The 12,794-nt window shown below is 43.9% G+C and overlaps 1 protein-coding gene across 7 annotated transcripts in view; it reads left to right on the forward strand.

The window, feature by feature from the left end:
- RPRD2 (regulation of nuclear pre-mRNA domain containing 2) overlaps positions 1-9,197 on the forward strand; it is a 96,419-nt gene extending 87,222 nt beyond the window's left edge. For 2 of the 7 annotated variants that reach the window (XM_015540194.2, XM_042994023.1), the window contains 2 exons: positions 1,561-2,742; positions 2,883-3,065. In XM_015540194.2, the coding sequence (XP_015395680.1) occupies positions 1,561-2,742; positions 2,883-2,971 (1,271 nt within the window). In that variant the 3' untranslated portion in view covers positions 2,972-3,065. Of the gene's footprint in view, positions 1-1,560 lie in introns of all 7 variants that reach the window. The other 5 variants (XM_042994025.1, XM_042994024.1, XM_042994022.1 and 2 more) reach the window with 4 other exon arrangements.
- Positions 9,198-12,794: the final 3,597 nt, after the last annotated feature.

Here is a 12,794-nt window from a genome sequence, read left to right on the forward strand (position 1 = left end):
TAGTGCTTGAGGACTTCTGATTTTGGTATGAACAGTGGCTGCTAAGAATTAAATCAAACTGTTAGGAGGGGGAAGTTATATAGCCAGAGAACTTTTCGGAAATGAAACATGTTTTTTGTTTGTTTGTTTCAGCAGGATAATTGAAATAATATTTCAGTTATTCAGATATTAGTGAATATTGGGTATCATGCACCATTATATATATAACTTTATGGCAGTTAAAAATGTTCCAAGGATGGAGGCATCTGGGTAGCTCAGTCAGTTAAGTGTCCGACTTTGGTGTAGGTCATGATCTCATGGTTCATGAGTTTGAGCCCTGCATCGGGCTCTGTGCTGACAGCTCAGAGCCTGGAGTTGCTTCAGATTCTGTGTCACCCTCTGTCTGCCCCTCTCCTGCTCACTCTGTTTCTGTCTCTCAAAAACAAATAAAACATTAAAAAAAAAATTTTTTTTTAATGTTCCAAGGATGGAGTAATCTCAGAATTCTTCAGAGCTTAAGTCTGTTGGTAAATATGGATTAAAATTGAAATCTTGAAGAATCATTAAGTAAAGTACCATATGAAGTACTGGTGTCTTTCATCACACCATTATGAAGGAACAGTTTTAGTATATGATGAAAAGCTACAAATCCAGGTGAAGTATGCCCAAAAGGTTTTCATTTATGACCAGAAATTGGGTAAATTTGCTAAAATATGATTGAATTTATAGGACCTCCTTTTATCTCTTTGTCAAGTATTTTTCTAAAAAATTTTCTACAGGAGGAGCAGTTTGCTTTGGTGGACTTCAGCCTTTACCCCAAAGAATTCTTTCTCAGAGCTTCTGAGGTTTTGTCTATCAGTGAGTAGGGTTGAATCTCATCAGTGTCAACTTGGGTAGATGAATAATTCTTAAATTTTCCAAGCTATAAGATGATCTAGCTTTGTAAGTCTTTGGGGTGTGTGTTTGCATGTTTGCTATTGCTACATTTTACAACCAAAAATGATAGCTAAACCATTGTTTCCCCAAAGTCTAGCAAGAGATGCTTGAAAAAAGTGTCCCGTTCAAACAAATTTCAGCAATGTGCATACGTGATCTCTCTCTTGAGAATAAATAACCGTGTTCGTTAACTTACTAGAAACAATTGCAGAGGCTAGAAAGGAATATCTATTTGCATTTACAGAAACAGTTCCACAGATCAGACGTTAAGAAATCATGGCTTAAAGTGTTATTTTAAGGATAATTTGCCTCCTTTCTCTTCCTGCTTTGTCTTGTTTAAACTATGAATGATTCTGACACTAAAATCTCCCCTTTCCTGTTGCCTTTTATTGTGCTGTGTTAGACTTGTTTGATGACTGTACTAGAAACATTTCAATAATTTGCTCTCTTTATATTGAGAAATAGGTCCAGTATTTTCTATGACACTTAGCCATTGCTTGTTTGGTCTGGATTCTCTTTGGCCTCATATTTTAATGTCTATCTGGTTCCCGCTGGAATGAATGAGAATATCCGATTAGCCTACATTGTTTTAATTGTAGGGCAGGCAGTTGTTCTTTTTAACTCCTTTAATCTCTGTTTCTACAGGCCTGTCATCTTTGCTTCAGAGTGTTACTGGGAACCCAGTCCCAGCCAGCGAAGCTGCATCCCAGAGCACTTCAGCTTCCCCTGCAAACACCACAGTCTCTAGCATCAAAGGAAGAAATCTGTCCTCCAGTACCCAATCCTTTATTCCTAAAAGCTTCAACTATTCTCCTAATTCATCAACTTCTGAAGTCTCTTCAACATCAGCTAGCAAGTCCTCAATTGGGCAAAGCCCAGGGCTCCCAAGCACTACTTTTAAGCTACCATCCAACTCTATGGGGTTTACAGGAACCCACAGTACTAGCCCTGCTGCCCCACCTACTGAAGTTGCCATGTGCCAATCTTCAGAGATCTCCAAGCCAAAGCTGGAGTCTGAGTCCACCTCTCCAAGCCTGGAAATGAAGATCCACAACTTCTTAAAAGGTAATCCTGGTTTCAGTGGCTTAAACTTAAACATCCCAATCCTGAGCAGCTTGGGGTCCAGTGCCCCAGCAGAAAGCCACCCCTCAGACTTCCAGCGTGGCCCTACTAGCACGTCAATTGACAACATTGACGGAACCCCTGTGCGGGACGAACGGAGTGGGACGCCCACCCAGGATGAGATGATGGACAAGCCCACATCCAGCAGTGTAGACACCATGTCCCTGCTTTCTAAGATCATTAGCCCTGGTTCCTCAACACCCAGCAGTACAAGATCACCACCCCCTGGGAGAGAGGAAAGCTACCCCCGGGAACTCTCCAATTCTGTATCTACATATCGACCTTTTGCCCTGGGCAGTGAATCACCCTATAAACAGCCTTCGGATGGAATGGAGAGGCCATCTTCACTGATGGACTCTTCACAGGAGAAGTTCTATCCAGATACTTCTTTCCAGGAAGATGAGGATTACCGAGATTTTGAATACTCAGGGCCTCCACCCTCTGCCATGATGAACCTAGAGAAGAAGCCGGCCAAATCTATCCTGAAGTCAAGCAAGCTCTCTGATACCACCGAATACCAGCCAATCCTCTCCAGTTATAGCCACAGGGCCCAAGAATTCGGGGTAAAGTCTGCCTTCCCTCCATCTGTAAGGGCTCTCCTGGACTCTAGTGAGAATTGTGACCGTCTCTCCTCTTCCCCCGGGCTATTTGGTGCCTTCAGCATAAGAGGGAGTGAACCGGGGTCTGACCGGTCACCGTCACCGAGTAAGAATGATTCATTTTTCACCCCTGACTCCAACCACAATAGCTTGTCTCAGTCTACCACTGGGCATCTCGGTTTGCCGCAGAAGCAGTACCCAGAGCCTCCTCACCCAGTCCCACATCGTTCCCTTTTCTCTCCGCAGAATACCCTTGCCGCTCCCACGGGCCACCCACCCACACCAGGCGTGGAGAAAGTCCTGGCCCCCACCATTTCCACCACGTCGACGATTGAGTTTAAGAATATGCTTAAAAATGCCTCGCGAAAGCCCTCGGATGATAAGCATTTTGGGCAGGCCCCCAGCAAGGGCACTTCAAGTGATGGTGTTGGCCTGTCAAACCTCACCCAGCCCAGCTTGACAGCCACCGATCAGCAGCAGCAAGAAGAGCACTACCGCATAGAAACCCGAGTCTCCTCCTCCTGCTTAGACTTGCCTGACAGCACTGAAGAGAAGGGGGCCCCTATAGAAACCTTGGGTTATCATAACGCATCCAATAGGAGGATGTCAGGGGAGCCGATACAGACCGTAGAGTCCGTCCGAGTTCCTGGGAAGGGAAATAGAGGACACGGGCGCGAGGCTTCAAGGGTGGGTTGGTTTGATCTGAGCACCTCAGGCAGCTCCTTTGACAATGGCCCCAGAGACAGTGCCTCTGAGTTGGCATCCCTTGGGGGTGGGGGCAGCGGAGGCCTCACTGGCTTTAAAGCAGCACCATACAAGGAACGGGCACCCCAATTTCAGGAAAGTGTCGGCAGCTTCCGTTCCAACAGTTTCAACTCAACATTTGAGCATCATCTCCCCCCATCCCCCTTGGAACATGGGACACCCTTCCAGAGAGAGCCAGTGGGGCCGTCATCTGCCCCACCTGCCCCTCCTAAGGATCATGGGGGTATCTTCTCTCGAGATGCACCCACTCATCTACCCACAGTGGATCTTTCGAACCCCTTCACAAAGGAGGCGGCCCTGGCCCATGCTGCCCCACCCCCTCCTCCTGGAGAGCACAGCGGAGTTCCTTTCCCCACCCCACCCCCTCCTCCACCCCCTGGGGAACATAGCAGCAGTGGTGGGAGTGGTGTTCCCTTTTCTACTCCACCTCCTCCTCCACCCCCTGTTGACCACTCTGGGGTTGTACCCTTCCCAGCTCCACCACTGGCAGAGCACGGAGTGGCGGGAGCTGTGGCAGTATTTCCCAAGGACCATAGTTCCCTTCTTCAAGGGACCCTGGCTGAGCATTTTGGGGTGCTCCCAGGACCCAGGGACCATGGGGGCCCCACCCAACGGGACCTCAACGGCCCTGGCCTTAGCCGTGTACGAGAGAGCCTCAGCCTACCCTCCCATTCTCTGGAGCACCTGGGCCCAGCCCATGGAGGAGGAGGTGGGGGAGGCAGCAACAGCAGCAGTGGCCCCCACTTGGGTCCCTCACACAGAGACGCCATCAACCGGAGTGGTATGATTTTGCGGAATCCCCGGCCAGACTTTCGGCCTAGGGAACCTTTTCTCAGCAGAGACCCATTCCACAGTCTAAAGAGACCCAGGCCACCTTTTGCTAGGGGCCCTCCGTTCTTTGCACCAAAACGCCCATTCTTCCCTCCCAGGTACTGATGGAAACCAAGGGAAAAGCATTTTGAACAGTCTAGAGAGCATTGGAAGTAGGAGTTTGATTTATTATTGTTTTTATTTGATTTCCTTCCTTTGATCTTTTTTTTTAATGACAAAGGGCCTCCCTTCGAAATTAACAAGTCAAACATGCTTGCATTTCACTATTCCATCCAGTCTGCTCTCCCACTGCACTTAACCCAAGCTACTTGTATTTTATAGAGGCTGGGGGGCAAAGAAACACAACCAGAGCCACTTCATTTGGCTGGGGGTTTGAGGGGGTGGGGAGGAAAACAAATCTTACCCATTTACTGAAGAGTATTACATTTGAAATAAAACTTCCATCAGTACAGAGAATAACGTGCAATGTTGGGATGTTCTTTGGGCTTGGCTTATCAAGTAGTCAATGAAAGGATTCTTTTCCCCTTCTCTCTCCCATTGAGTAACTACTGTGACCAGCTTGGCTCCCTTTCCTGTATGCTCTGTGCCCTGCTGACAAGCCAAGAGATGTTGCAAGGGGAAATAGGTGGGAGACCGTGGACCTTTGAAGTTTTGTTTTGTTTTGTTTTGTTTTTTAAAGACCTATTGAAGTTGGGTTCTTTACCTCTCTCCTAAAATCTTACCAAAAAAAAAAAAAAAATGAACCTCTTCTTCTAAAGGACTATCTGTAACTTTGAGGAGATACAGGTGTCATTCTATCCTAGTAAAAATTATTACTCTTCATCCTTGGAATGAAAGAGAGGGGGCTAAATATAATCTCCAGGTTAAAATAAGGTGTGCCTCCAATGTTAGAGTTAGAGACAGGAACCAGTAACGGTGCCGTGTGACCTGCCCATCGCTCATAAACGAGAACGGGAGACTTCTGTAGCTTGGCACGTCCTGCAACCAAGCTCATGCTTCCTGCTTTTCTTTCTTGATTGACTTTTTCTCCCTCAGTTTGCACGTCTGCTTTGGCCAGAAAGAAAAGTCACTGCAGTTGACAATTGCTAATAAAGGCACAACTGAAATATTATCTTTGAATTTTTTGGTGTAAGAGATAGACGTTTTTACCATGGTGCCTCCCAAATGTTAAGTGATGCTTGATGGTTTTCAGCAAAGGTGGAGTAGTAGGGAAAGGGAACTATTGACCTGCATCTTTCTTTCCTCTTCGCCCTAGTCCTGTATTTACCCCTGTTCTTGGTATTTCAAAGGAGGAGGTTGGATAGCATCTTTCTATACATTCTACCTCTTCAGAAGTGTTTTAGTGACAAGTGGGTATACATATCTTTACAGAGGAGGACCTGAGAAATCCAAATTTCCCCCATTCTACAGCTAGCAGCCTGTCACATTTCAAGGCTCAAGCCTTATCCCCACCTTCTGCTTCCCCTAGGAAATAAAGAATGTTTCTGCCCTTAGTCATTTTACACAAGAATGGTTTGCTTTCCTTCTCCCCAAACTGAAAGGCTTCTTTATATTTCCACAACTAGTACTGGGAAAAAAGACAATCAGTACGCTTTGAGTGTTTATAACTTTATATCAAGGAACACTGAAAAGCAAATACTGCTTTACTATTATTTTATATTATTTAGTGTCTTACCCCAAGGTATACACACTGGTAATATCCAGCTAGATGAGTAAAACAATATGTGTTCTTTTTTTAGGGAATCCTAGCAAGTTTCATATTTTCTTCTATGTGAGTATAGAACTGTAGGAAGTATAGGGATTGCTTTGGATTCCTCTAGTAAAATATTAAAGATGGGGGAGAGTGGACAACATAGTGACAGAAGATGACTCTTTGTGTCAGCATAAACTTGCTTTTCAGATCAAGAGCAGCTTAAACCAGGTGTGCGTCATAGTTTGGGAGTTTTTGTGTAATTTATTCCATGTTATTTATTTGGGCTCGCCATGTGCTCTGTGGCTAGGAGGCCACAAGCCCTTCATCTTCCTGATGCATTTCTGGTCTTAAGCCAACTGTTGTGTCTTTGACCCTCTCGAGACTCTGCCCTGTAGCTCTCCCCCACAAAAATGCATGATGCCATGACCTTGTGTGTGGGGTGGGGTGTGTAGTGTAGCAAAGCAAAGAAATGATATAGTTACGTTGAGTCCTGAGACATTTGTTTAGGGAAAAGTGTAAACAAGAGTAAGGGGAGGGGTGGGGGGAGGGGGGAGAGAGTTCTAATTGACTCAGAACTGAAATGGATTTTTTTTTTTTTTTTTGCAGAAATTAAGTGGGATGTTTTTCATTCTAGAATAAAAGAATGTGAATTCTTTCTGCTGCTCTTGTTTAAGCTAAAAGTAACGTTTACTTGAAAAGGCTCTCTGACCATTTGATTTTATCAGAAAATGTGGAGATGTCAGGAAAGTGGCTTCCTAAATGTTGGGGCAGGGTGATTGTCCTCAAAAGCATGATGACTAATACATGAAAGGAAGACCTTGTACAGTTTATAAGATGGACTTTTAAGGGTTGGGCTCTTTTGTGGGGTGTTTTGTTTTTTAAGCTACAAAATCCTCATTGAGTTTGTTTCAGGATGGACGGGAGGATTTGTGTGTGACTGTCAGGTGTTAACTTTAAGGAAGTCTGTCTACAGCAGTAAATGAAGACGACAATGTATATATGTGATATAGTGAAACAAAAAAGACAATTCTGGTATTCATAACATGAAACAAAGGGGTTTTATTCTTTCTGTGTCTGTGATTTAAAACTCCACGCCCATGCTCTGACTTTTGTATTTCAACCTGAGTTTAAAAATATAATAAACAAGATTTTTTTAAAGAAAGCATAACATAGTGTGTCTTGGCAAGGACATGATTTATATGAAATCAGAATATGCGAAGTTGTTACTAAGGTCCTTGGTGCTCACTGTAAAATCACAGACAGAGAATTGGTGGGGGGGTCGTGAATATGCTGGTACTGCTTAAAACGCAGTGATAGTATCAGAAATCAAGTCCTTAAGTATTGAGAGTTTACTCTCCAGTCAGCTTAGATGACAGCCCCCTCCCTATTTCCCTCTGCCCTCCCAAAAGGTGAGCATAAATGGATTTTGGTTTGATGCCAGGGAGGGTAAAATGATAAGAGAGTAGGACTTTTATCCTTTTTGATCCCAGGAATACAACGTTTGTGATATATATGGTACAGCTAACCTATCTGGATAATGTGAATATGCTAAACTTCCTAATTGCAGAATATTCACTATCAGTCCTGAAGTTATCGGGTCATGCAGAATTAAGCTTCAGCTGTTAATTGTTTTGAAGCCGCTGTAAAATACTGCTTTCTCCCCCTTCCCCCCCCCCCCTTTTTGAATGGGTGGGGGTGCCTGTTAAGATTAAAATTAGATATGTTGAATGATATTCTCACGTGTTCAGTGTGGAAAACAAAACAAGTACATGCTTTAGAGGCAACAACAATGAAATCCTTTTGAAATGTGTATTAATATCATTTAATAAAATAACTAGTTCTGAAGGTTTGACATTTTTCTTTGAGATTTCGGGCTTTGACCAAGGTCTCCTGGCTTCCGTGGTGAGCACAACTAGGAGAGAAAACTTCTTCAGGAGCTGAAACTGCTGCTTTGTGGAGCAGACCTATGGTTGGAAAATCTAAATTTTCTCCAGCAAAGACCCTACATGACTGTCCAGGGCTGAAGGTGAAACCAGCTACAGGATGCAGAAAGAAGGCCTGGATGTATCTCTGAAGATCTGATTGTATTGGCTTTTGGTATAAGTGCGACGGGGGTCAAGGGGACGGGGTGTGTGCCTGCACATTTGAGGTTCTCGGATACCACAGACCACCTGTCTTGTCCCTTCCTTGTGACCACTTGCACTTGCCTGTCTTCCAGCCATTCTTTTTTTTTTAATCTCTTTGTCCCCAATATTATGTTTTTGTTTTCCAGTTTAATAAAGTATGGTTTCCTTTGTTGTGTGGTTGACTTTCCCCCTCTCACACTGATCTTAATCCAAGTGTTCCCTTTGACTTCCAGCGCTCGGTGTCACTGAAGGCAGTCTGAGCCTCTGTGATCTTCATGGCCGTGTGGGTTTTCTGTTTGATCCTCTGTGTAATTCAGTTTTGGAAAGGGGATGATGGGTGGGGTAAAATCAAGATGTTAAGGGAGTGGTTGGTAATGAAGTGGGATATACTGTATGGATAACTATTTGTGTATGTCTTCAAAAAGTTGTACAGTTGTGAGTGAAGAAGCATTTTTGAAGCAAGCCTAGAGTTGGGGTGGTGGTGGTAGGGATCCTTCTGGTCCATTCTTTTCCCACATCTACCCTTCTTGCTGTGAATGGCAGTCTGTCATACATAAGCCACACTTAACCCTCTCTTGCCCTATCCCTTTTTCATACCTCAGTGAAGCTTAATAAAAGGAATGTTGGCTTTAAGGGGTGAAGAGAGAGTCACCACATCTGGACCCCACCTAGGTCACTGGCGGGGTAAAAGGTTCTAAATAGCAACCTTCATTACGTGAAGTTCCACACGTCACTGGACACTTCAGAAATAGCAGCCTAGGAATACACCCAGTAGGTAGGGCATACAGTTGTATTGGCTGCTTCTGGAATCTGGCTCACCCTTTTCCTTATCCCCTCTTGGCACTTTGATTTGCCCAATTGGTTTCTTTCTCCACCCCCAAGGAATCAACAGCTTTTAGACTTCCACATTTGCCTTTCTGGGCATGTTGAAAATGCACAACTTCAAACCCCTGAATTGTTTTATTTAAGGCACTCTGTAGAAGAGGGATGCGATACCCACTCATGTATGTAGGCAGTAACACAAACATCATCCAAATGGGTTTTGGGGTATTGGGGCGTTTCTCATACTTGTTTATGAGTAACTATGGACATGTCCAGTCAGCTGCTGTTCACAATTGCTGAGTAATAACTCATTGAGACTGCATAGACAAAGCTACAAGAGGTTCACGCAAGTGAGATAGCTCTTAAGTAAACATCCTGTTCTCCCTTCTCACCCCCACCCCCATAGAAGTAAGGAGAAGCACGTGCTTTGAAGGAAAGGAGCAAGTGCAAGGTAAAACTGCCAAATTGCTTCTAACTGCTGGGGAAGAGCGCATTTGATGCTTAGTTAAGTCTGAGGAAAAGGGTATAACGCTGAGGTCTATTTAGGAATTGATACTGTAGTTACCTAATGGCACCATCATTTTTTTTTTCTTCTGCCCTTACCCTTTGTTCTCACTGTAGCAAGAGTCAAAAGTTGAAAATACAGACATGGGTGGAGGGGCTAGTGAGCAGTGCCAAAAGAAAAAAAAAAAAAAACATACAGGCTGCAGGGTTTTGTTTGATTCAAAAGTGTGCTGGCTAAACCCATCTGCCCTGGATTTGTTGGATTCATAGCAACTTTACTTCCTTCCTCATCCCCATTATGTCTCCTTTATTCTTGCCACATAATTTGTGGGAAAGAGAAGAGAAGAGAACTTGAAACTTTGTATATTTTCCTTGTGGTATTTCAGTTGGAATGGATAGAGAGGAGATGGCAGCGTCCAGTTCCCTGTTTCTTGCTCCCCATGGCTAGAAATCCTTTCCACTTGTATGAAACAACACATAAGATCCTGTGTCTGCTAAATAGCCAACCATCGCCGAGGGCAGTAGAGATCAGTAAAGGATTAATTTGAGATCTTGATTATTGGGCAATGGGCTTGGTTGTACATTGCCTTCTAGAGCTGTACCTAGGACCTTCTTTGAGAGTACTTTGCTCTTGACCTTTGTTTTTTACTTCCAACATCAACCTAAACTGACACTTCCTGCGCTGGCTCCTGTGTTTGGGAGACTTTGCTACATTTTTTCCCTTGGCCTTACCTCACACCTCAGGGTCACTTAAAGGGGAAGGGGGCTTGGAGATGGCTCTGTCTTTGTTTCTCTTTTACAGACTCAAGAGTTGTCTTGGGGAAGGGAAATCATAGTAGAGATTCTAGGTGAGCTGAAGGCCTTTTTTTCCCGAAAACAACTCATCCCCAGGCCCTGGTAGGAAGTTTCCCTCTTTTTACTTATCAGCAAATGTGGCAGGACTTTATCTCCTTTTTTCTGGCATCTTAAAGTAAAACCTTGGCCCCACCCTGCGTCTTCATCACTAAGGATTTGGGGTGTTTTTTATGTGTTTGTTTTAAGTAAATGTAATCTCCCCACACCACCTACTGCACTTTTAGCCACTTGGCTGGTTCTCTGGGCCTCAAAAACATTTGGTGACAATGACAAACATTTATATATTTTACCCTCTTAAATTTTGCTTTTTTACCTCCAGTATCTTTTCTACTTCTTGGGTACAGAGAAATTTTGTGAAGAGCTGGGATAAATTTGGAGGTATGTGTTGATCCTGGTGACAAGTGGAAATGTACTTTACCTTCTATGGAGAGCATTCTTACATATATGTAGTTTAGGAATATAAATACAACACCTCTTCAACAAAAGCTTTAGCTAACTGGTGATGTTTTAAAAGTGGAGTAAAGCTGACAATTTCCCAAAATGTGATTAATGGTCTAGGATACCCATTACTGAGGATTGCCTTTTCCCTGGACTTCTGTGAAATCTGCTGGCATTATTTTCTAAACAGTTATTTCTTCTTTGGTCAGAGAAAATCTGGTAAGACGGGTCTTTTCTTGGCTTTTTATTAGACCCTTTTCTCCACTGTATATTAAAGGCCTCTTTGGCTCTCCAAGTGATGTACCCTGGAGAGAAAACGGGAACTCTGCTATCAAACGTAATGCATTAGGACTGTTCTGGTCACTGAAAGGCAGCACGGCATGGTATAACACAGGCTTTGGATTCGGATTGGCTGAGGCTTGACTTCTCTGAGGGTTTTCTGTGTTTTAAAGAGAGCATGAAAAGAGCTATTACTTGTCAGGGTTCTTGGAATTAAAAGATAGTGAAGGCATCACACTTGGCACATAGTGGGTGTTTGGTGATATTCTGGGTGGAAGGTAAGAGAAGTTTTAGGGATAGATGTTTCCCAGGCAGACTAGTGGGTTAAAATTCCCCAAGGCTGAGACATGGTGGTCACAGACCAGAAATTGTAAAAGAACAGATGATTAATGCATTGGTCTTAACTAGCTTGCTATTCCTTGCTCGCTGGCTGGCTTGTTTGCTACAAGGAGAAGAATGTAATAACTCCTGACATTCCTTCCTTCCTCCACTGCAACACAAGTTACATAGGTGATGATGTAGTCGTTGATTGATGGGTAGCCCATGAGCCCTCAGTTCACGGCATTGCATACAGTAAGTCAGTGCATGTTTGAGGGATGAGTGCTGGAAGCTGCCGTAACAGTGTAGCCTACTTATTCTACCATCCCTCTAGTATCTGACAAAAGAGGACAAGGTACAATGATCAAAGAATGTATGTGTCAGTAAATGTATCCTTTGGAGTTTTAAGTCAATACAGTGATTGATACATTCTTAATTCAATACTGAGCACCTATCATTTTGTTACCTGCAATGTAACATTCCTATCCCTTTTGGTGCAAAGCCATGGGGAAAGTTCTGCTTGTCACACTTTTTAAATGCCATTTTAAAATCCTCTGCCTTTTCCCAGCCCTCCACACCACCCCTCCCACACACAAGTAATTTTCCTGTTCCACAGTCTTGTCTGTTTCTTTTTTTATTTCAGGGTGTCTTAACATACCAGGAGAGGGAGCCAAGATCCAGAGTGATGCCTGTGACTCAAATCAACTGCTGCCTTCCCCAGAAAGAACCTCTGGCCTCTGGAAACCTAGATTTAACAGCTTTCTCTGACAGCTCTTCCTCCACAACCCTTGATTCCATCACCATTGGAAAATTGAGAACCATCTAACCATCCCCACCCCCAGGTGAGGGGACGAAGGGGAGTTACTGAGAACCCTACAGCTGCTCCTAAGTCCATTTCCCCTCATACTTTACCACAAATGTGACCGTGTTTCAATTTTTGCTGTATAAAATAAACCAAATATACCCAGTCCTCTGTCCTAGATATCACAGGGAGTAAGAAGAGATTAAAGGAAGTGGAGAGCTAGGATGGGAGTGAGAGGCAAGGTCTTGTATAGGAAACAGAAAGCTAAGATTCTAGGGTCAGGTGCCTCTTTCTGAAGTGATGGAGTATACTGGAAGTAAATTCTATTGTCAGAGATAGCATGGTGTGGTAGAAGAGTGTAAAACTTGGATTCAAGGGGCACCTGGGTGGCTCAGTTGGTTAAGCGGCCGACTTCGGCTCAGGTCATGATCTCACGGTCTGTGAGTTTGAGCCCCGCGTTGGGCTCTGTGCTGACAGCTCAGAGCCTGGAGCCTGTTTCGGATTCTGTGTCTCCCTCTCTCTCTGACCCTCCCCCGTTCATGCTCTGTCTCTCTCTGTCTCAAAAATAAATAAACGTTAAAAAATTAAAAAAAAAACACTTGGATTCAAAATCTAGTATCGGCACTTACTGTTTGACCTTAAGTCATTTATTTTCTCTGACCTTAAATTCTTTCATCTGTAAAATAAAGAGGTCGCTAAGGTCCCTCTTAAGCAGTATGACTATG

Source organism: Panthera tigris, chromosome C1 (assembly GCF_018350195.1).
Source record: "Panthera tigris isolate Pti1 chromosome C1, P.tigris_Pti1_mat1.1, whole genome shotgun sequence".
Lineage (NCBI taxonomy): Eukaryota > Metazoa > Chordata > Mammalia > Carnivora > Felidae > Panthera > Panthera tigris.